We start from the raw sequence: 20,705 nt of genomic DNA, 5'->3' as shown, positions 1-20,705 counted from the left end.
CTGATGTGACAATGTCATCTACAATGATTTACAGAGTTCTGATATTTATATATTTTAGAATGTGGAATTATTTACACCTGTTTGATTTTGTTGCAAAATTCTGTTGTTTCATTGCCAAACTATTAAGAATTGAGCTATGAGTTATCAAATATTATTATCTGGGTAATTCATGATGCAGTATGTATAAAAAGAATTACTACACATTTTAATGTATTTCAGACTGCAACAGAAAGTGAAACTGACGATGGTGGGGAATACCAAGGTTCAGAGGCCAAACGACCAAAATATGACCACACGTTTCAACAACAACAGGTACATGTAACTTACAACTTTTAAAAAAAATTATGTATGTATTTTTGTCTTTTAAGGTAAGGTTTGCGTACACAGGGAGATAACTCGAATTCAAATAATTGAAAAAAGGAGGGATCCGCCATTTTGAATTGCTTTGATTAACCAATGTTCGATAACTACAATATTATCGAAAATAAAACAACACCTACCTCAAAATCGCCGTTTTGATGTAATTTTATCAAAATTTGAATCGTACAAGTAACGTTATGACCTTCAGTTTGTTAGTTTTCATTTATATGACGTCACGTTAAGCCGTAACGTCTTTGTGCAAAAACCATTCATAAAGTTTCGCGGAATTTTATTTTATTTCATTTCATAAATGTAAAGTTTCATGCCCCCTCCGTAGCAAGAGGGTATTGAGTTTTATCCTTGTCTGTTTGTACGTCCATCCGAATGCACGTCCGTTTTTACAAAATTGGTTTCCGTTCTCTAACTTTAGTTTGCCTCAACCAACTTATATATAAAACTAATGCATAATGCTTTTTACCACAAAAACACAGAATAAATTTGAATTTTGATGTCGTCACTTTTACATATCTAGATTTATGAGGGGTCGGACAGGGTACACATTTCTCCTTTCTCCCGTCCCCTTTCTCTTGTCACCCTCCGTAAAACCCTTAAAATAAACTAATGTATGGGAAGCTCATTTCAACAGAAATCGATCTAATATCTTGTGTTTTGATGGCTTGTCCCCGTCCTGTCCTTTCACAAGATAGAAGTGTTGTTTATTCTGCTCCAAGAACCCCGATAATTTTTTCACTGACTGTTAAGCTGTCTCTTTCATTGAATTTGTAAGTCTGATGCACGCCGTTTCCGATTTTTTATAAAGTATAAATACAAATTATAGAAACGCAGGATTGAGTGAAAAACGGCACATTTTTTGTGACACTTTTAGTCAATTTCGTTTAAAATGGTTGGAATTTACATAATGCGCCACTGATGTGTTTTACTTATAGAGGATGCATATATATATTCTCAGATATTTTTATTGCATAATTTTTACGAATGACAGAATGTTGACTTGGTCTTTCAAATGTACAGTTTGCAAGGTTTATCCGCAAATACGCACACAACCCACACGTTTACATCATTCGAAATATATGTTATTTTATCAATCACTTTTACAACTGACGGAATGTTTCTAATCGTATTTTTTTTTTATGGATGCATTAAAAATGTGTCTTTCAGACTGTGTCGTCCTGAACATACCAGAAGTATTTGCCACCGGACATTTTACAAACCCTAATCAAACAAACTTCTATGCATATCAGTCAACTTTGAATTAATTTATCTAAAAACAAGGATGGTAACAGGTGTCTCTACACATGCACGGACTCACTATAAAATCCGGGAAATTGTTAGTTTTTAGTCTTTCTCCGTATATATATAGGAGATCATAATGAAGTAGTGACGACGCTCGGAGTATTTTTATGAGATCGTTTTCTGAATTTTTCGTTTCTGTTCTCTACCTTTAGTTTGCTTCAACCAAATGTTATAAAATGTATACGTAATGCTTTATAATGGTTTATATTTATGCAAGAGGGGGCATCATCAATGTCCCATGGACACATTCCTTCAAACTCAGAGTCTTGTACATGTATTAGTACACAAGTATGACCAAATTTAAACACCTCCCCTTCCGACTGATAGTTGTGGGCATAAAAGTTAAGGGACGACATCAAAAGTTCAATGAAGGATAAAAAAAAAAAAAAACTTAATTCACATAGTTTGTTCACTGACCCCCTCCCCCCTCTTAACTTAATTTGGGAAAAATTTGATTGACCAATATGGATATATATAAAATCGATGTCGAATTAATAAAAACTTGTAGCAACTTTTATCCCCCCCCCCCCCCCCCAAGCTATTTGAATTCAGTTTTTTTTATTCTACATTGATCCTTTGATGTCATCCCTAAGTTAATCACTGTTTTCTCTCATTGACTATGGTCAGTCCCAAAGTGTTACAAGACAAAATGATTCTTTGTAAAAAGATGCTATTAAAGATGACTCTCTTCTTTGGAGATCAACAAACAAAATATTTTTTGTGTTTTACAGAAATGACAACATGAACACATAACGCCCATTTCCGTAAAAACGAGTTCGGGGACATACCAATTTTATTAGCTCATTATAATGCAAATAGTTAAATCCTAAAGTTCACAGTTTTTTACAGAAACGGTGGACCCGGAAAAAGGATAATTTTGGCTTTTTGTTGCCATGGCAACGGGGTTTTTTTTAACCCAAAAATTAGAAAATCTTGTTTTTAGGAACTTTTCATGATTTTTTAATTAAAATTTATTATTAATGAATGGACCACAATTATTTATACATGTTTTGTTCAGTTTTATTTTTTATAGTCACTCTCATACATTATTATTTCAGAAGAATTCAAATACAATTTTCCCTAAAAATTGTCAAAAATCGGAATTTTGAGCTTTTTACATGAAAAAACTGGACGGGCGATGTTTGATTTTTTTTCATTAAATGATTGGGTACTCCTCCCTGAACAAAATGATGTATCATATTGGTGTAATATCACTAAGAAAAAAATCCAGGTTTCATGCAAACCTTACCTTAATCCACGGATTTTCTTTCAGAAAGTTATTTTTAATCAAATATTTAAAATTGAACATTACTGTATCGAAAATCATTATCTTGAAAAATAAAAATAAAATCTGTATTTTTTTTTTTATTCATGTACACCAGTGAATGCATTTTGCATACTAGACAGTTCTTGTATTTCATGATTTTTTTTAGTTGGATAAATGAAGCTAAAGGTGGTTATTCATTATAATCTAATAACAAAAAGCAAATTCAAATCACTGATTGATTTTTATTGATTTTTCTCAGAATACTGGATACACTCCTACAGTTTTGACAGGGGTTGCTAATGATGAACTCAGCCAGCAGAAAATGAAAGGTAAGATAAAAACTGGAGAACAAGTTTCACTCTTATACTTCATGTGGATATAAAAAAAATTGATAGAAATATAACTTTTTGCATGATATAATTTGACTCAGTATAACATAGAGTGGTTTAATGTTAAATACTACATACAGTATGTGTATGAATACAGAGCTGTAACAATACTTGTGCAGTTGGCTGAAAGCCATCACAAAAACTTAATCTTTAAACTGGTATAAACACAAAGAATTTTGAGCATGCATTACTAATATGTAAAATAATAAGCATAATGATTACTTAAGATAAGTTATGTGTACTTTCTGTGTAACGATTACTTGTCTTTGAAATAAAATTGATGTACTTTATGCATGAAACTAACATTGTTCTTTGTATGTCTTGTTTGTTAAGGAAAAAACAGGGGTAATGTTACTATGAGAACCTTAGTTTGTTATAAAGATACTAAATACACTGTTTTAGTCTGAAATTTTAAAATTTTAAGATCGCCTTTAAGCAGATTGGATTGTTTTTGACTTTTTCTACTAGTTCAAAGATTTACAAGCTTTTACTTATATGACATTGTAAAAACAGTTGTGTTTAGTAACTTTGTGTTGTATTTTGCTAGTTGTTTTATTTAAGTTTTGTTTGTTAAACAATATTGTTTTTAAAATAGTTGTACATGTTAGATCATGTGTGTTGTATGCGTATTTTAGATTAGCTGGCACCAAAGCCAAAACATGATTGCCTTTTAATAGCACTGTTGGGGAATAGTTACTCTGAAAATTTTTGTTTCAAATTCATACCCAAATTGTGAATACTATCTTTAAAAATTCTTAGCAAGATTTTTAACACAAAGAGTTTAATCTCAATTCACTTACTGAAATCTGGTGTTAAAATATAAGATAAGATAGATGAAATGATATTTGAATTGTCTCAAATTAAAAGTACCTGTACTAAAACCAATGTTTTCTTGGAGTCAGTTTAATTATGGAGCCATAAATGAAAATAAAAAATGCCTTCTCGTTTTTTCTTCTCCTTTAGATGAACACATGTTTGGCAATAAAGACTAGATTAAGAAACTTTTCAGACATTGAAACTGTCTATTGTGTAAACACTATCACTTATGGTGTCATTGATCAATATCACAATTCAGTGGCTAGCAATAGGACACTTATTAAGTTACAAATAAACTCTTCATAGACACCAGGATTGAAATTTAGTATTTGCACAAGACACAGGTTTTGTCTACAAAAGACTTACCAGTGACACTCGAATAAACAAAATCAAAAGGCTAAATGAAGTAAAAGTTTTGCCAAATACAGCTAAATTAATTATTCCTGAAAAGCCTTAGTATTTCCAAAACTCAGAGTTTTCCAAAACCGCAGTAAATATAAGGCAGAGAAGTTTCAAGGATTCCAACGGCATGTTGTTGTTTATAGGCACATGTTGTTGTTTATTAGCACATTTTAGCATGTTGTTATTGTTTACAGTTGAGAATGAGTATGCCAATGGTACCGGTATGTTGTACGAGTGTTCACTGCCTTTTCTTTCTCTCATCATTTTCTCTCTCTCTCTTTTAACAATTCTAACATCAGTTTATGCTGCTAAATTTTCCATCAGTTTGCAAATATTTTCACTAAATATTTTACATTTTATGGTAGATTAGTTAATTTTGACTTTAAAAGAGCGGTTTACATACATTGTAGATCTATGTAAAAAACTTACTTCAAATTATTGAAAAATGAAAAGATTCTTACGATTGGTTAGGGTGGTATTTTAGTCAACCTTGGGTTTTGTAAATGTATCTGTTGGTGGGGAGTGTTTGCTGGTAATAGCTGGTTTTAAATTCATTTAAACATTTTTGATTCATTTATGAACTGCAAAGAACCTCTGTCTTATCTTATTTAACAATACTACTATCCTTTTTGAACTAGAAAGAACCTCTCCCGATCAGTGTCTGTTATAAAAGAATATGATAGTATGACAAACTTGCTGTTTGCATTAGAGGTGTTAAGATTTATTTTTCATAAATATTTATGATTTAAAAAAATATTTGATAAATTTTTGTGGAAGTTATTGTGGAGAAATATATCTAATATATATGCTATTTTGATTTTTCCACATGTACACAAGGGGTGCTACTCTTCAGCTTTTTCATTGATACAAAAATGATGATAAAAACTGAAGTCAAACTGATTTTACATTCTGTTAATCTCATTTCATGTGTTATATTTAAACAAAATACAAAAAAGGGTAAGCTGTCTTCTAGACAAAAAATATTGTTCATGTTTTCTTTATATATCTCTATGTTGAAGAAAACAGTTTGATAACGACTAAAAACAGGTTTTGAACTACTGTAGCTGGAGGCATATTTTCATTCTTTGTCACATAGAAGTTTAGAACTTTAGATTAGAATTGTACACTACACTTTTCAACCTACTATTTGCAATATTTTGCATAAAATTGGCTATTTTAAAGTGTATTTGCTTACATTTATTATTAAATAAATATATGAAGAAGTTATTGTTTTAATATCAGTTTAAAATTCATAGTTTATAGTGCAGTGTTATATATAGGACAAATGTCTGTTTAAAGAAAAAAAATCCAATTAGATCTTATATATGAATCCCAAATCGATATTTGAGTTTTATTTATCTGATAAAAATCGTGTTTATAGATATCTTAATATTATTTAAGGCTGAATAATATAACTGTTTTGATTTAATTTCCAAATTACAGACTGTAATGTCTTTTATAACCAAATAAAATGTGTGTTTCCTCGATAATTTAGATTTTATGAAGGACATTGGATTGGATGATGACGATGACTTCACCTCTACACCTGACATATCTGAAATGTCTGAACCTATAGAGACTGCTCCTAAACCACCAGAGAATCAACGGGCACAGAGTAAACAGCATGATAGTGATTGGGACTCCACTGAGCCTGGAGTAACTCCTAGAACTCAGAAGAGTATACTTAAAACTTCTAATAGACTGGTTAGTATTGCTTGATCAAACTTGGAAATCACCTGAAATATAGAACAAAGTTATTAAAGCATCTTGATTCCTCAGAGTCTTATGTAACTAAAAAATTTAAAAAAGAACTTAGTCTGTCAACCAGCCAATAACTGCAAACCTCCACTTTTGTTCTTTGAACAATCATGCTGGATAGAAAATACATTCATGATATATAATTGGTACAAAATTGTAAACATTGAAAATGTGACTAGGAAACATCCGTAAATAAAAATAATCACCAGAAATAAAAATTGCTTTAAAAATCTATTTACATACATTTAGTTTGCATTTCTGTAAATATAAATAATGCAATTTCCCATAGGAACTCCTTTTACGTCTAAAACTACCACTTTTTCTATGACTTTTCGAAAAAATTATATCCTAGAATTGAAAGCTCATTTTCATTATAATTTTTTTTAAATGTCAAAATATAGGGCTGCACTGCTTATTTTCAACATTTATATGCCCAGACTTTTAAGAGTCAGACTCCAAACTTCATCATGGTCTCGCTCAGAATTCAAGGCTGCCCCAATATAATTTTATTTATACTGGTAACATTGCCAAGTTATGTCTCTATGAAATTAAACATAGAGATCATATCATGAAACCAGTATGTAAACAAAATAATTTAACTGAATATTATATCTCCCCCCTGAAATAGGTGTGTTTTGGGAAACAGCTGTATTTACCTTTAATTTTTCTTTTATTGCATGATATGATAATGTTTATTTCAGAATGAAGGAGAAGCACAACAACAAATACAGCAAAAGAAACAACCATTGTCTCCAAGATCTGATGAGGAGGTATGTAAATTGTAATTCATTCTTTTGTTATAAAAAAATAAATGAAATACATAAAGCAAAACTTAGAAATGATATAACTTGGTCAAAACATACATTCACTTGCCAGGGAATATAGAACTGATAAACCAGAAAGCTTCAGTTAAAGCAGATAACTTTTTGTTCATGACATTTAATACAGATTTTTTTTTCAGACTTCAGAATGGGATAGTGATGTTGAAGACATGCTTGATCCTAAAAAGGTAGGATACAGATCAAGATTTTTATTTTATTAATTTCTGAATGTTTACCTAAGCTCTGGTGGATTTTGCTTTTTCAAGCTACCAACAGAGGGCAAAATTCCAGTTTTCCATCTAAATACAAATTATACTGTTCCCATTATAATCAATTGAGAGCAAGTGGTCAGAATTCAATCCACATCCAAAAATGGTCAGCAGGCATTTTAAGAGAGTGTTGATGTTAATTTTCAAAAATTTATATTTGATGGCCTTTTAACAAATCTTTTTTGTTTTTATATTTTCTCACTCGACGATAATGTTTAGATGTTTCATATGTTGACATTTGACTGTTTTTCAATGTCTACCTTAATCTTGATATCCTTACTGAAGTATAGAAATTTGCTTCAGATAAATAATACACATTATTTCTGAGCTTTATTTTAGTTCATGTATTTTTTCAAATTTAAAGTTGCTTTCAAATGCAAATTGTGTAAAGCTTAGCCATTTCATATGATGGGCTAATACCAGTTTAATTCCTACAGCTCAGGACTTCTAATTTGCTTTAAAGAGCTAAAGTTCTGTTTGAATTTTCAAGAGAAAGACCTTATTGAAAAGTTCATAAAAAATATCAATGTAAATCCCTTTGATTCCCCTTAATTGGAACCCCTGCAGCTTAGAAAACAGAATCCACCTGATTGTAGATTATACAGAAGTTTACCTGTTTATATTTATAGATTCTGCTTATTAGATGCTTATTAATGAAAAATAAAGAGAAAGTAGGCACATTTATTTTTTCTAGTATGCTGCCACATGACTGCTTCTTTTTATTACCAACATTCAATCGATCTGTTTATCACAAATATAAAATTAAAAAAAATATTGGAAAACCGTAATATGTTTATGCATTGAATATTCAGAAAAAAGACAAAAATGAAAGTATGGACATCGAACAGGAAAGTCCTAGACATCTTGGAAAGAGATATGAAGTCCATGGGGATGGAAGCGTAAGTGGTATAGGTGATTCACCGATCGTAATACGTGAGACTCAAGATTTAACTGACAATAATATTCCCAAGACTCCTGTTACATTGGAAAAAGAAACCCCTGAAGCTATGATTGAGGACAGTGAGGAAGAACAGCAGTCAATAGCTAAGCTGAATAAAGAACAGCAGTCACTAGCTCGGCAGAATATGATGGATTCACCTTTTGACAGGACAGATTCATGGGATTCAGATACTGAGGGCGGCATTACAGAGGACGAACAAGTGGATGGTAATAAAATGTTTGAAATAGGTGATGATGGTAGTATTCAGGGAGTAGGTATGTCACCTATTGAATTACACGAGGATGAAGATCAGGAAGTTGACAGTGAGGTTGCTGAAGTATTCAAAGCAGAAGATGATAAAAGTTTGTCTTATAAAGAGGACATAAGCCACTCAGTCAAACAGATTTTACCATCACCTGGAGAAGATGGAGGTGGGTGTCAAATGCCACAAGAGTCTGACCTAGGTTTAGATGAAGGTCGAGAATCACAAGGGTTTGACCTTGATGTTGATGATGATGATGGTCAAGATTCTTCTAGTAGAAAAGACCAGGGGGGAATAGAAGGACAAAAGCCATCCATTGTAGAAAGACATGAGGTGGTTGAAGAGTTTGTTGAGCAGAGTATCTCACAGAACATAGGAGGCCATTCTGAGGTGTGATATATATCGTCTCTGTTCACACTCCACTCAGTACTTGACACATGTGTATCACTGGGTTCTGGATATTGTCTGTTCACACTCCACTCCGTATGGGACACACGTTTGTCACTGGTTATCTGTTCACACCACACAGTTCTTAACAGTGGTTTCTAATGACATGAAGATATTGTTTTTCTTTTTCTGTAATCACAAGCTCTTTACACTGTCACTGGAAATTCACCCTATTTGTGAACTGTACAAAAGTTGATGTTGTCTTGCATTTCGAAATAATGTATGAATTTGATTATTGTTTACTTTATTTCTATGCACTTATATTCTGTATATAATTCACCATTCCAGTTTCAGCACACAGGTAATCAACACTCATTAGATCTTCTTTGCAGCTACTGCTCACGGATTCATACACTGGATTTTTTTTATGATAAGCAGGTTTTACTTGTTTAACAAAAAATGTTGAGTAGTAAATATTTAAATAACTTAATGTATTTATCCAATGAATAGCATTAATTTTTATTCCAATGATAATTGTGATAAACATTTTTTAGTATTCTGATCTAAAAGTTTTGTTGATTTGGTCTTACCAAATATATTTTAGAACAGCATTATATACAGTTTTAATTTAATTTAAATTTTCTAATTACAGTCAGGAGGTAGTAATTGGGATTCTTCTAATGATGCTGCCACACCAAGAGGGCCTCCTTCCAGGGTTAGTATCTTAAATTTCTCAAGTTATATCAGTTAATTGAATTAGGAAGTTAATATTTTGAGGCTTCTGACAAAAAATATATCTGTTGTTAAGCTATTGGCAATAAGGGATTGATATATTCTAAAGAAACTGTGAATACTGAATACAGCACTAAGATATTTAAAATGGTTTAGTGTGTTTGTACAAAAATCGATTGATTGATTAATGAATTGATAAAAAGAATATTTGTAAATGTTGTTATCAACAATTGAATATTTTTATCGATATTTGTTGGAAATAAGGGATTTCTGTCACTCATTTCAAAAGATTTTTATTTCCTATTTTAGTTGACAACTTCAGCAATAGTGGTAGGTATAGATGAAGATGAAGATGATGATGACTTTGATGAGGAGGCAGAGGTACCAGTTCAACAGGAAGTTATAGAAAAACAACAACAGGAAGTCATTGAACAGACTGTAGATGCATTGAACCATACTGGAGGTTCTCATATCAGTTATGTAACAACTGAAAGTCATTCATCTAAAAATACTGTAATACAAGCTACAAAAGATCAGGATCAGGATCAACCAGAGGATGTCGACGATGAAGATTCAGAATGGGATTCAGATGTAAGATTTATATTAAATAGCATTTTAGAAGCATCAAAGAACACTATGAAACTTATTTGTTGTTTTAAACAATATTACTGGATTATTGTCTTCTAAAAATATCCTGCAGACCTCTTTTGAAAACTGATGCTCTATAAAATTAAATCATGTTAAAAAGAGTTAATATTTAAACAGAGATATATCAATATTTTACACAAAAACAACTTTTTGGAAATAGGTTTTGTTGTTACCGTCTAAAACAAAGTTAAATTGTTGGACAGTGCTACATGTTTTGTTGTTACAGTCTTAAACGAAGTTAAATTGTTGGACAGTGCTACATGTTTTGTTGTTACGGTCTTAAACGAAGTTAAATTGTTGGACAGTGCTACATATGTGTGTGAAGATCTTTTTATGTGTTTTCAAAGTTTGAATAAAAAGGAGATATAGATTAAACTGCCTTTAACTTATTTTGTTAAGTAGTTATTTGCACGTGTTGTGAACATGTGTGAGGATATCTCAAAGTACATTGTTTCATACTGTTACAATTGACTTTGTTTAAAATAATAAGACTACTGTTTTTAACAATATTTTTTTTATTTTAGGAAGATATAGACTGTGTAGATAATGTCAGTCCTCCCATTGGTGTTTCTCCTATCGTCAGGGGCTCTGAGTTCTCTGTAGAAGAAGAAGAGGATGAAGACGATGAAGAATCTGTCAGTGAATGGGAGTTAGAAAGATTAAGAGAAAAGGTGAATTTGCTGATGATTTTTTTTTGTACTGACTTCTAATATAATACAACATAAGGTATCATGTATTATAACTACAGACTTTTAAACAGATACTAGCTATAATTTTATTCAAAGCATGTTCTGTGTAATGTTTGACTAAATTATACTTTCATGTGTTTTTTCCAATGAATTCAGCTTTGCAAGACCTTTAACTTAATCCAAAGCATTTATTTTGTGATACAATTTCATTGCATTGATAGAATTAAAGGTGCTTTCTTTATATTGTTCCCTGTAACAAGGCAGAGCCAGGTTTAGTGGATCACCCAACAAGGAAATGTGATTGTATGAAATCAGTACATTCTTCATTTAAAGTATTGGTCTATGGTAGTATTCAAGTCATGGTCACTTCAGCTTAGAACTCATGTTTATTAAAATGTGCTTCTTTGAAATTATATGCTAAAATTACGGTTTTGACAATGATTTTTCAGTTCATCAAAACTGGAAATATTATAGTGTGAACTGGATGGACACTTGAATGTAAGAAACTTTCTAAACATAGAGTTTAACTGCAAACATTTCTCTTAAAGAGATCTCCCTCTGAGGTTTGAAAAATTGACAGCTGTTTAACTGTAATGTTTATATTTGTCATTAAAATGTTCATGCATATTCATAGGAGCGTAAACAGAAGTTAGAAGAAGAGGCAGAAAGAAGGAGAGAAGAAGAATTAGAAAGACAAAGGGAGGCAGAAAGATTGGTTGAGCAGGAAGAATGGGAGGAACTTCAGCGACTAGAACAGCTCAGGAGAAAAGAAGAAGAGGAAGCATTGAAACAGAAGTTAGAAGAAGAGGAGGCTTTGAAAAGACAAAAGGAGGAGGATGCTCAGAGGCAAAGAATGGAGGAAGAGGCTCAGAGGCAGCATCTAGAAGAAGCTCACAGGCAACAATTAGAACAAGAGGCTCACAGGCAACAATTAGAACAAGAGGCTCATAGGAAACAATTAGAACAAGAGGCTCATAGGCAACAATTGGAAGAAGAGGCCCAACGGCAGGAGGAAGAAAAACAGAAGAAAGAACAAATTCTGAAGGTGATTTTAATATTTATCTGATCTTCTCTGCTGTTGGCCAAGCTTTTTATATTAGTCCAAGAGAGATTAACCAATAACTTATTTTTTTTTTAAATTGGTTTGTTATCTTCAAACAGTTTTATAAACTTGAAATTCGTTGATTTTGCAGATAAAATACTGAACATTGACATGAGACTACAAGTTTTATTTTTTCACAAATTTTTCCATAAAAGTACCAGATGTTGAACTTTGTTCACTTTTAGGTATTTTCCAATTTGGGTACTTGTTAGTCAGACTAAATGGTATCTATATCATAAATTCTCATGCTAAAAACGATTGTGTATACTGGTTAACATCTTCCCGTCTTATATCCATATTTCTGTCAGTCTGTTCCCCCCCATGAAAAATTTGTCACATTTTTGAAAAGAATCTTCAAATGAGATCTGCCTAAAATTTGGTATCAAGCTTCGTTTGATCAGGCTATTCTGTTTAATGCATTTTAAGATTCATTGCTTCAAAATTTAACCCAATACTTTTATATTCTAAAACATGTTGGACATGTATTAAAATGTTTAGACTTTTTTTCTCTCAGAAACTTCAAATTAAGGCTTTCTGAAATTTGGAACTAACCTTTTATAAGCATGCTTTACTTCATAATGTGTTATTACATCCCTGATGCATCAACTTCCTGTTTACCAAATATTTAGGATCATTTAAGGGTATGATTAGTGAGCAATGGCTCATACTTCAACTTGGTTCAATCATAATATGTGTCTTCATGGCTTCATATTGAAGTGAATCACTGTGACTCTGTGTATTTTAAATAAACTATGAAAACTATTTTTTTTGAAAGTACATTGTATTGCAAATGTTTAACTAAATGTACCTATTATATTATTTTTAGAATGGCAGTGACAAATTAACAAAGAAAAATTCATTTAAAGATGAAGAAAATTCCTCACCTAGAAGGGTAAGAATGCAAATCTTCATTAGTTGTTTAAAGTGGTTACTTTACATTTCTTCAGTTTGGTATTTGGTGAATGCACTTAGAGGTTGCAAATTGCAATTAACCCCTTTCATTTTCAGTGCTTTTTAGTCAAAAGACTGCCAATTTTTAAAAGGACATAGATTGTAATTACTATTTTCATATCTTAATGAAACACTTTGAATATGAAATATATTTTAAATTTGGTTTCATTTCTTTCTAAATTTTATGAATGGATGGGGAGGGGGAGGAGTGAATTGAAAAAATTATTTCCACTTTCTGTCCGCTTTTGTGCGGTAACAGCTGTTGACGTAGTTTATTAGATATGAATGATGAATGTCAATATTTTAAAAGGATGTTTAAGAGAATTGTGTTCATTCCATACCATCTTAGGAGAAAAAAGTATAAAAATAGTGAAATTTAATATAATCTCTATTTGGTTGTTTAGAAACATATATATGGATTTTGTTTAATTAAATTTTCCATTCAGAAAATAATAAATCTCAACTTAGAATAGGGGGCAATGGCTTTTAAATCTATTTATTTTTAAATATGCAAAGTTGTATTGCTCTTGTCTACAGGAGGCATAAAACTATATTTATGTTATGCTGTGGATGGTGGCATGAAGATGTCAAGAACATTTAGATTAATCTTTGTCTTTTCACATCTGTAAAGATTGCCAAGTTCTGTTTGATTTATGAAGATGTGCTTTTTGATTGAGTTTTTTTTTTTTGTGTTAGCTCACAGTCCTTCCTACTAATACCTACCTACATTGTACATATATATATTTTATTATCAGGAAAATGAAGTGGTAAGAATCTATCTTTTAGTCTTGTTTTGCTACTTAATGCTTTAATAAGTTGTAGTTTGTGAGTTTATCTGATTTTTTTAATGAAGATCTTTAATATGAAAGAAAAAAACTTTTTATAATTATGAAATCTTTATTAATCTTTATTTGATTATTCCAAATAATTCTAAATGTTTATGAAATGATCTCTAAATATATTCTCTCTCTTTAATAGACCAAATAAAAACTATATTGCTTCTCAGGTTTTCCCTTGTTCTACTCAAAACTTGCTTCATAGACCTTTTTATTGTAATTTTAAATAAAAGTCAGAGAATTTATAATTTGTTTATATGATATCAGATATGTATACTGATAATTTTTGGTGGAAAATATTAAGTACCATCCTGCCTTATTTGAAAGACCTGAAAAGCTTAGGATTTATTTTGTATGACATTTTTATTTTAAGTTTGCAGGTTAAACTTATATCTAAATACCAATATCTTTGGTATTAAAGATGTTATAAATAATTATGTTTTCGTATTTTCTAACTTGTATATTACTTTTTTTGCTAAATGTTAAAACTAAAACTTAGTTTAATTGATCACAGGGATTTAGTTATATTCCCATGTGATTAATTTTAATATAATCTTAAAAATTTAACAACAAATTTCTGCCTTATCACAATTTTAAATATTGATAAAAACTGTTACATCACTACCATAATTGCATGAAATATTAATCAATGGTGAAAAAGTAGAGTTTAGACAACAATTTTACTCAAGTATCACAAAGAGAAAATGAAAATTTGTTAAGATAATTTCAATAACCTGAACACAATCATTAGAACTGTAACTCACATTGTCCTTAGATTTGCAAATTGTCAATTATATCATGAGGACCATAGGAGCTATGGTTCTGTGGCTAAATCTCTAGCTACTATATTTCAAAAAGTTAACTGGAAATATAAGGAACAGCATAAGAAAGGGTCAGACTCCCAAAGATAATCAAAGGGGGTTAATAAAGATGTGTTCAGGATATTGATAGTTAGCCTTGTTGTAAAATGCTTATAACAATGTTAGGTTTACTGCTTATGAGTTCCTAGTAATATAGATTTACAAAACAAGATGATCAGTAATTAGTACACTTATGTTAACACAGTTTGAAATGAGGCGAGTAAACCTCCTCAGTGTGACCGACTTTCTAAAGTCCAGCAAGTCCGAGGTATTACATGTGTGACCTATACAGCTTCTAGTTGAGTCATGTGACTTTTTTTCAGGACATATTTCTTTCTGGTTCATTCATATGAAAAATTTGTGTGAAAATTTTCGGCAAATTTTGATTTACAGTTACATCTTTTTGAAAGTCATTCTAAGGTCAAACTAATCTAAGTAGTTATTATTCTGACATGAAGTCAAACAACAGGTTTTACACTGAATTAAAGGAAAAGCATACTTTCACAGAAATTGTTATTTTACCTAATAAAGTTTCAAAGAATGGTCAGGTTTCAATTATATTCAACAGATTAGATTTGATAAACTATGTTCTGAAAAGAGATGCTGGAAGATCTGTGTTTTTATACTAAAGACTAAAACTTTTAAATCTTGCATGTCCTGAAAAACTGTCACAAAAATGTAAATATATATCGATATACAAATATCTGCTATACTATATATAAATTATACATGTCATAAATATATCTAATCTCTATATTTCTACACGTAAACATATGTGCTCATATACCCTGTGAACAAAAAACTAAGATCAGAATGGTAGTTAATTGTGAAATCAGGAAACTCCAGAATGACGTAATTGTTATTGAGACTTCTCATAGAACATGGTCTCATATTCCCTATCAATACTTTATATGGTGGATTTATTCAAGGCAAAAGTCTGCCTCTATCAAACATACCCTGTTTAACCAATGACGGTACAAATCCCTCCTTCATCTGCATAATCCACCAATTTTGATGATTTCAAATAAATCAAAGTTATACATAAAATTTAATATAGAATTAAAGATGAAAAGGATTTTTTTCTCAAGAAATGAAGTTCTTTTGAAAATGTTTTATAAGCTATTTTATCATTTACACAACTGAGGAGCTTTTAACTTTTGAAACAAGTTATTTGGCTTAGTGTGTATTTATGCCAGAAAGATATCTTTAACATAGCTGCTTTAGTATATACACTCTAGAATACTTTCACTTTTGTAATCAATGTATATAAATTGCATTTCATAAAATGTTTACCAGTATACATATTCTTTTAAAATAGAATGGTTTTTTTTCTCGCCAAATTGCAGAAAAGCTGATACATGTACAGAGAAAATTTGTTGACTGGTTAAATTCCTCATAAACATGATAAACTCTTTTTAGCCTGTTGTATAAGTTGAAGATTTTGTATTCAATCCACTATAAATGCATATTTTTTTCTAGTAGGTACTGCTTTATTGTGTATAATAGGTAAATTGAGAATGCTGCATTTCCTTCTTAAGCTAAGAGTCACAATGAATGTATGTTAACCGTCTAGATTTCGAATGATCAAGACGTTTTCTATAATTATAGTTTTTAAAAAGTTTATTTACTTTGTTTGTAATTGTAAACTTGATTTTTTTTTAATTATTGATTCTTTTGACTGGAAATAAAGTTAATATAGTAGAATATTGATTTTGATATTGAGGTTCTGAGATGGTAAGATATTCAATATATTTTAATTCTTATATTTTTAACTTACAAATGTGTAGAATTTGATCTATATTCCTTCAAAGAAGAATTCCTGTTTTGGACAGTAATCTTTGGCTCTTCACATAAACTCATAATAAGTTTCCAAGATTTAATACATTTGTGATAGTTTTTCTAGTTTTCAAACCTATTTGGATGTAAGTTTGAATGTGGAAGACACTTTAGATAATGTTTGGCTTTAATCTTTATGATTTTTTTCCAGATATACAAAGCTAATGTTACTTTAAATAAAACTCAGCAGAAAGAAGGAACCAATGCCAAACCTGTTGTTGAAGAATCATTAGAAAAGACGGACGATTTAATGTCATTTACTGCTCCAGTCTCTGCCCCTGTCGTCAAGGAGACTGCATCAGCTGTTCAGTCATCTTATTCAGCTCCCCCCATAGTAGAGGAGACCATACAGAAAGAGGACAAATCAAGGTCATACACTCAGATGAAGGGACAGGTGGAGGAAGGCGTTACTTCTTTCTCCTCAAGGCAACCAGTAAAGACAACTAACACAAAACGGTAAGTTTTCTTCATTAACTTACATTTTTGAACTTTAGAGCCAAACCAGCAATTATTAATGGGTCATTTAATATTTTTGGCTCATTTAATACTTAAATTTTAATGCCCCCACCTTGGATAGTTGAGGAGCATTATTTTTTTTCTGTCCTTTCATTTGTTCCCTATCACATCTAAGATTTTCAAAGTACCAAATAATGTGTTAAAGTATAGCCATAGTTGCCTAGAAAGAAGATTGGTTAATTTAATATTACATAAGTTGTGCATGGTGTACGAATCTATCTGTTCTAAAGATAGGTTTGACTAAATTTGTAGTAATTAATGGACAAAGGAAGATAACTCATATTCAAAATATTTCCTAAATGTGTTCAATTTTCAATACAAGACAATGTGGCAAAATGGAAGCAATCTTCAAACTTCATTAGTCATAAGCACTTTGATTATATAGAATTTTGGAGTAAGAAATTTGATGTTATCTAAACCTTGGTGTATGAATAAATGATTTATTGAAGATTGAACTGTGCTTTAATAACACATAATAAATGTTCATGGAGTGTAGAAGGATACTATTCATGCAACATCTTGTGTCCTCAGAAAGACTGTGGTGTGTCCTCAGAAAGACTGTGTTGTGTCCTCAGAAAGACTGTGTTGTTAATAACCCTACGTTATGGTCATTTAATAGACTTAATAATGGTAAAATTACACAAAAATTACACAAAAATTATGTGTGATATTTGAAGGTGATTACATTAATTACTAAATCAATACTCAATAGGTAATTTTTAGTAGATACACAGAATACCTTTTACAGGTAAAAAAAAAATACATTGACAGGTGGTTTACTGATCAATTCATTAATTATTGACTGACGATGTTATACATTTGAAATAGAATCATTGTGCCAAATAGATATCTGTAAGAAAAGGCTACCTTTTTATGAAAGAGTTAAAATGAAATAGAATTTACATGGATTATAACAAATATGTGTGATTTAATGGTTTATCTGGTAGGTCCTCAGTGTTGTAAAACATTTAGGGTTAATGTGTGTCCCAATTAGTTTAAAAAGGGATTTTTGTTGAAAAATTAATATAGAGTTCAAGTTCTGCAGCTACATTTAATTTTTTTTTTATTTCTAATTCAAAAGAAGCACAGCTATTACAGTTTTAAACAACAGCTTCATTACTCAACAACTTCCTGTTAACGATCAAGTATTTGGGAGGGGGTATCATCAGTGAGAAGTAGCATGCAGTTTCACTTGTTCTTTATTACTATTTCTCACTGAACAATCAGAATGCTATATTTTATTTATCATATAGTATGGGTCTTTCTTCATCACCTGTTCAAATAAGAAACCTTTTTTTTGTTATGTATCCTCTAAACAAACTTTCATGAAGATTTACCTTTGTTCTATCTGTTCATCCCTTTTTCTGTTCATCCCTCTATCTGTTCGTCCCTCGTTCTGTTCAATTTCAATTTTTCCCTTTCTTTTACTCCTTAAAACATGTAGTATCCATGACCCAGTCTCTAACATGCATATACAGGGCCAAAAACTTGTCTGTATTTTTCATTTCTTTGGGTTTTCATTTGACAACTTTATTATGATGTTTCTTACATGATACTAACAGTTAAGTTTTCTTTGGAATTCAAGCTGAATTTAATTATAAATTTAAAAGTAGAGAGGAACCCATGAAGTTCAGTTCTATCTAGAGATATATTTTGTACAATTCATAGTTAACTGAAGTGTTATCATTTAAAATCAATCAAAACAAGTTCAAGTACAGACCTATCAAAGCCTGTCATATTAATATTTAATAATATCAATATTGTCTACTTGATAAGATGTTGATGGATTTATCTTTTTTGACCATCTTAAACAGACTTTTGATCCGAAATTGAATGTGAAAACAGGAAAAAGTTTAATTAAATTTATAGTTCTAACAGGTAGAAATAAAAATCCTGGTCTCCTTTTAATAAAAAGATTATTATTTTGTCAGAAAAAATTATTGAAGTGATTTTTCATGTCTTTCATCCAAAAGTCATTAAAGATAACAAACACAGTTTAAATATTGTCATAAGACACATAGATATAACGTATTATCTTCTGCTTAATTTGTATGTGAATATTGAAAAGGTTATTGTTTGGAATAGGTCTTCAATATTAGTGTATCTTCAATGGGATCAGCTTAAAGTTTTTTATTTAAAATTTGTTATTTAAAGAACAAAATTTCACTGTCTTTAATGATGGTATCTTGAGATGAAAAAGGGCGTTTAACTGTCTTGTTGAGTAAATATATATTTTCCTTTTCGGTTGAACTTATATTGTAATTAGAATTTCTGATTTATTTGTCTACTTTGAGAAAGTAATAAACTAGATAAATCTTTACTGAAAATGCTGGTCCATCTAACTAATCAGAAAAATATCCTGTGGAATGGCAAATATCGGTCGGTCACTGGTCCCGCAAACAAAAATGTCTAATCCTATATTCATATAGCAAGTTTTAATATTTTTTGTCTTTTATTTTAATTATACTTTTTAATATTGTATCCACTAGATTTTTTAGTTAATTTTCACCATAAATACAATAAATCATTTACAAAGTCTTTTAAAACATTACAATTTAGTGTGTAATTTTGCTGAGCATGCCTTTGAGCATGCTCTAAATACCTGATAGGTCAGAGGAGTCCCTGCAGTTTGTCTGACCTGAATTTCATGAAGTCTTTTAAGGGTGTGACAAAAATTGAAAAAACTTTGTGTTTCAAACTTTCAATGTTAAAAACTTTACTTATCTTTCATTGTTTAATGTAGGGAACAAATTAAATTGATCTAAAAGCTTAAAAGCATATTTAAATTGGAACATTTTCTGTTTCTTTCAAATTTCAATATCATTAAAAACAACTGTTGCAAAAATTTAAAAGGTATAAGGATAAATAAAGTTTTAGGGTTGAGTTATTGATCTCTAGATTATTTTTAATAAATCCATTGTATTTGAGGACTGCATACTACTAATCTAGTATGAGACACCTGTAAAACTCATTGTAAACTAATTGTTTTTATTTGGAACAAACAATGTTCATGTGCAGCCGTGTACATATATAGTTTAATTAAATTGATTTAAATTATTTCATGTTGAGTTTTTAACCACAGATATAAAGATAAAAAAGATCTATTTTAAAATCAAAACTGTATTATTGCTTCCAGTTATTTTTTCCATGGTGTCACGGGTGCAATGGGGTAATTTATAGATTTACTTTTTGTTTATTTCTCTTCATTGGAGTGAAATCTCTCCATGCATGGGACTATTGACAGATGATTTTAATCAGAGTTTGTAATGAATGGTTTTACAGTCGGAACAATGCATGGCCATATTTGATTCTTCATAGCTTAATGTTTTAATCACTGTATAACATATATGACGCATATTTTATCCTGTTGTAATACTTACTTGATCTTTTGGATTTATTATAACCTTGTGTCAAATTAGGATTAAGAAAGTAAATGTTAAATGGGGTAACATTTTGCTTATATGCATAATCTTTGTGGAGTGTAAATTCTTCTGGAAAAAGGTATAACTGTGTGTGTGCATTTTTCTTAAATATGGCTTTTAATACTTTT

General features: G+C 30.5%; 1 protein-coding gene across 50 annotated transcripts in view; it reads left to right on the top strand.

Annotated features, from left to right (window-relative positions):
• Positions 1 to 20,705, top strand: part of LOC139510789 (ankyrin repeat domain-containing protein 26-like) — an 84,951-nt gene that overhangs the window by 23,894 nt on the left and 40,352 nt on the right. For 35 of the 50 annotated variants that reach the window (XM_071297384.1, XM_071297558.1, XM_071297541.1 and 32 more), the window contains 14 exons: positions 220 to 312; positions 3,201 to 3,270; positions 4,743 to 4,769; positions 6,044 to 6,252; positions 7,008 to 7,076; positions 7,268 to 7,315; positions 8,209 to 8,988; positions 9,638 to 9,700; positions 10,027 to 10,308; positions 10,890 to 11,036; positions 11,689 to 12,099; positions 12,983 to 13,048; positions 15,009 to 15,071; positions 16,791 to 17,095. In XM_071297384.1, coding sequence (XP_071153485.1) covers positions 220 to 312; positions 3,201 to 3,270; positions 4,743 to 4,769; positions 6,044 to 6,252; positions 7,008 to 7,076; positions 7,268 to 7,315; positions 8,209 to 8,988; positions 9,638 to 9,700; positions 10,027 to 10,308; positions 10,890 to 11,036; positions 11,689 to 12,099; positions 12,983 to 13,048; positions 15,009 to 15,071; positions 16,791 to 17,095 — 2,633 coding nt within the window. The remainder of the gene's footprint in view (positions 1 to 219; positions 313 to 3,200; positions 3,271 to 4,742; positions 4,770 to 6,043; positions 6,253 to 7,007; positions 7,077 to 7,267; positions 7,316 to 8,208; positions 8,989 to 9,637; positions 9,701 to 10,026; positions 10,309 to 10,889; positions 11,037 to 11,688; positions 12,100 to 12,982; positions 13,049 to 15,008; positions 15,072 to 16,790; positions 17,096 to 20,705) is intronic. The other 15 variants (XM_071297588.1, XM_071297574.1, XM_071297580.1 and 12 more) reach the window with 7 other exon arrangements.

The sequence above is a fragment of the Mytilus edulis genome, chromosome 1 (assembly GCF_963676685.1).
Source record: "Mytilus edulis chromosome 1, xbMytEdul2.2, whole genome shotgun sequence".
Lineage (NCBI taxonomy): Eukaryota > Metazoa > Mollusca > Bivalvia > Mytilida > Mytilidae > Mytilus > Mytilus edulis.
Note: the sequence above shows the minus strand (reverse complement) of the source record. Positions and strands in the feature narration are given on the sequence as shown.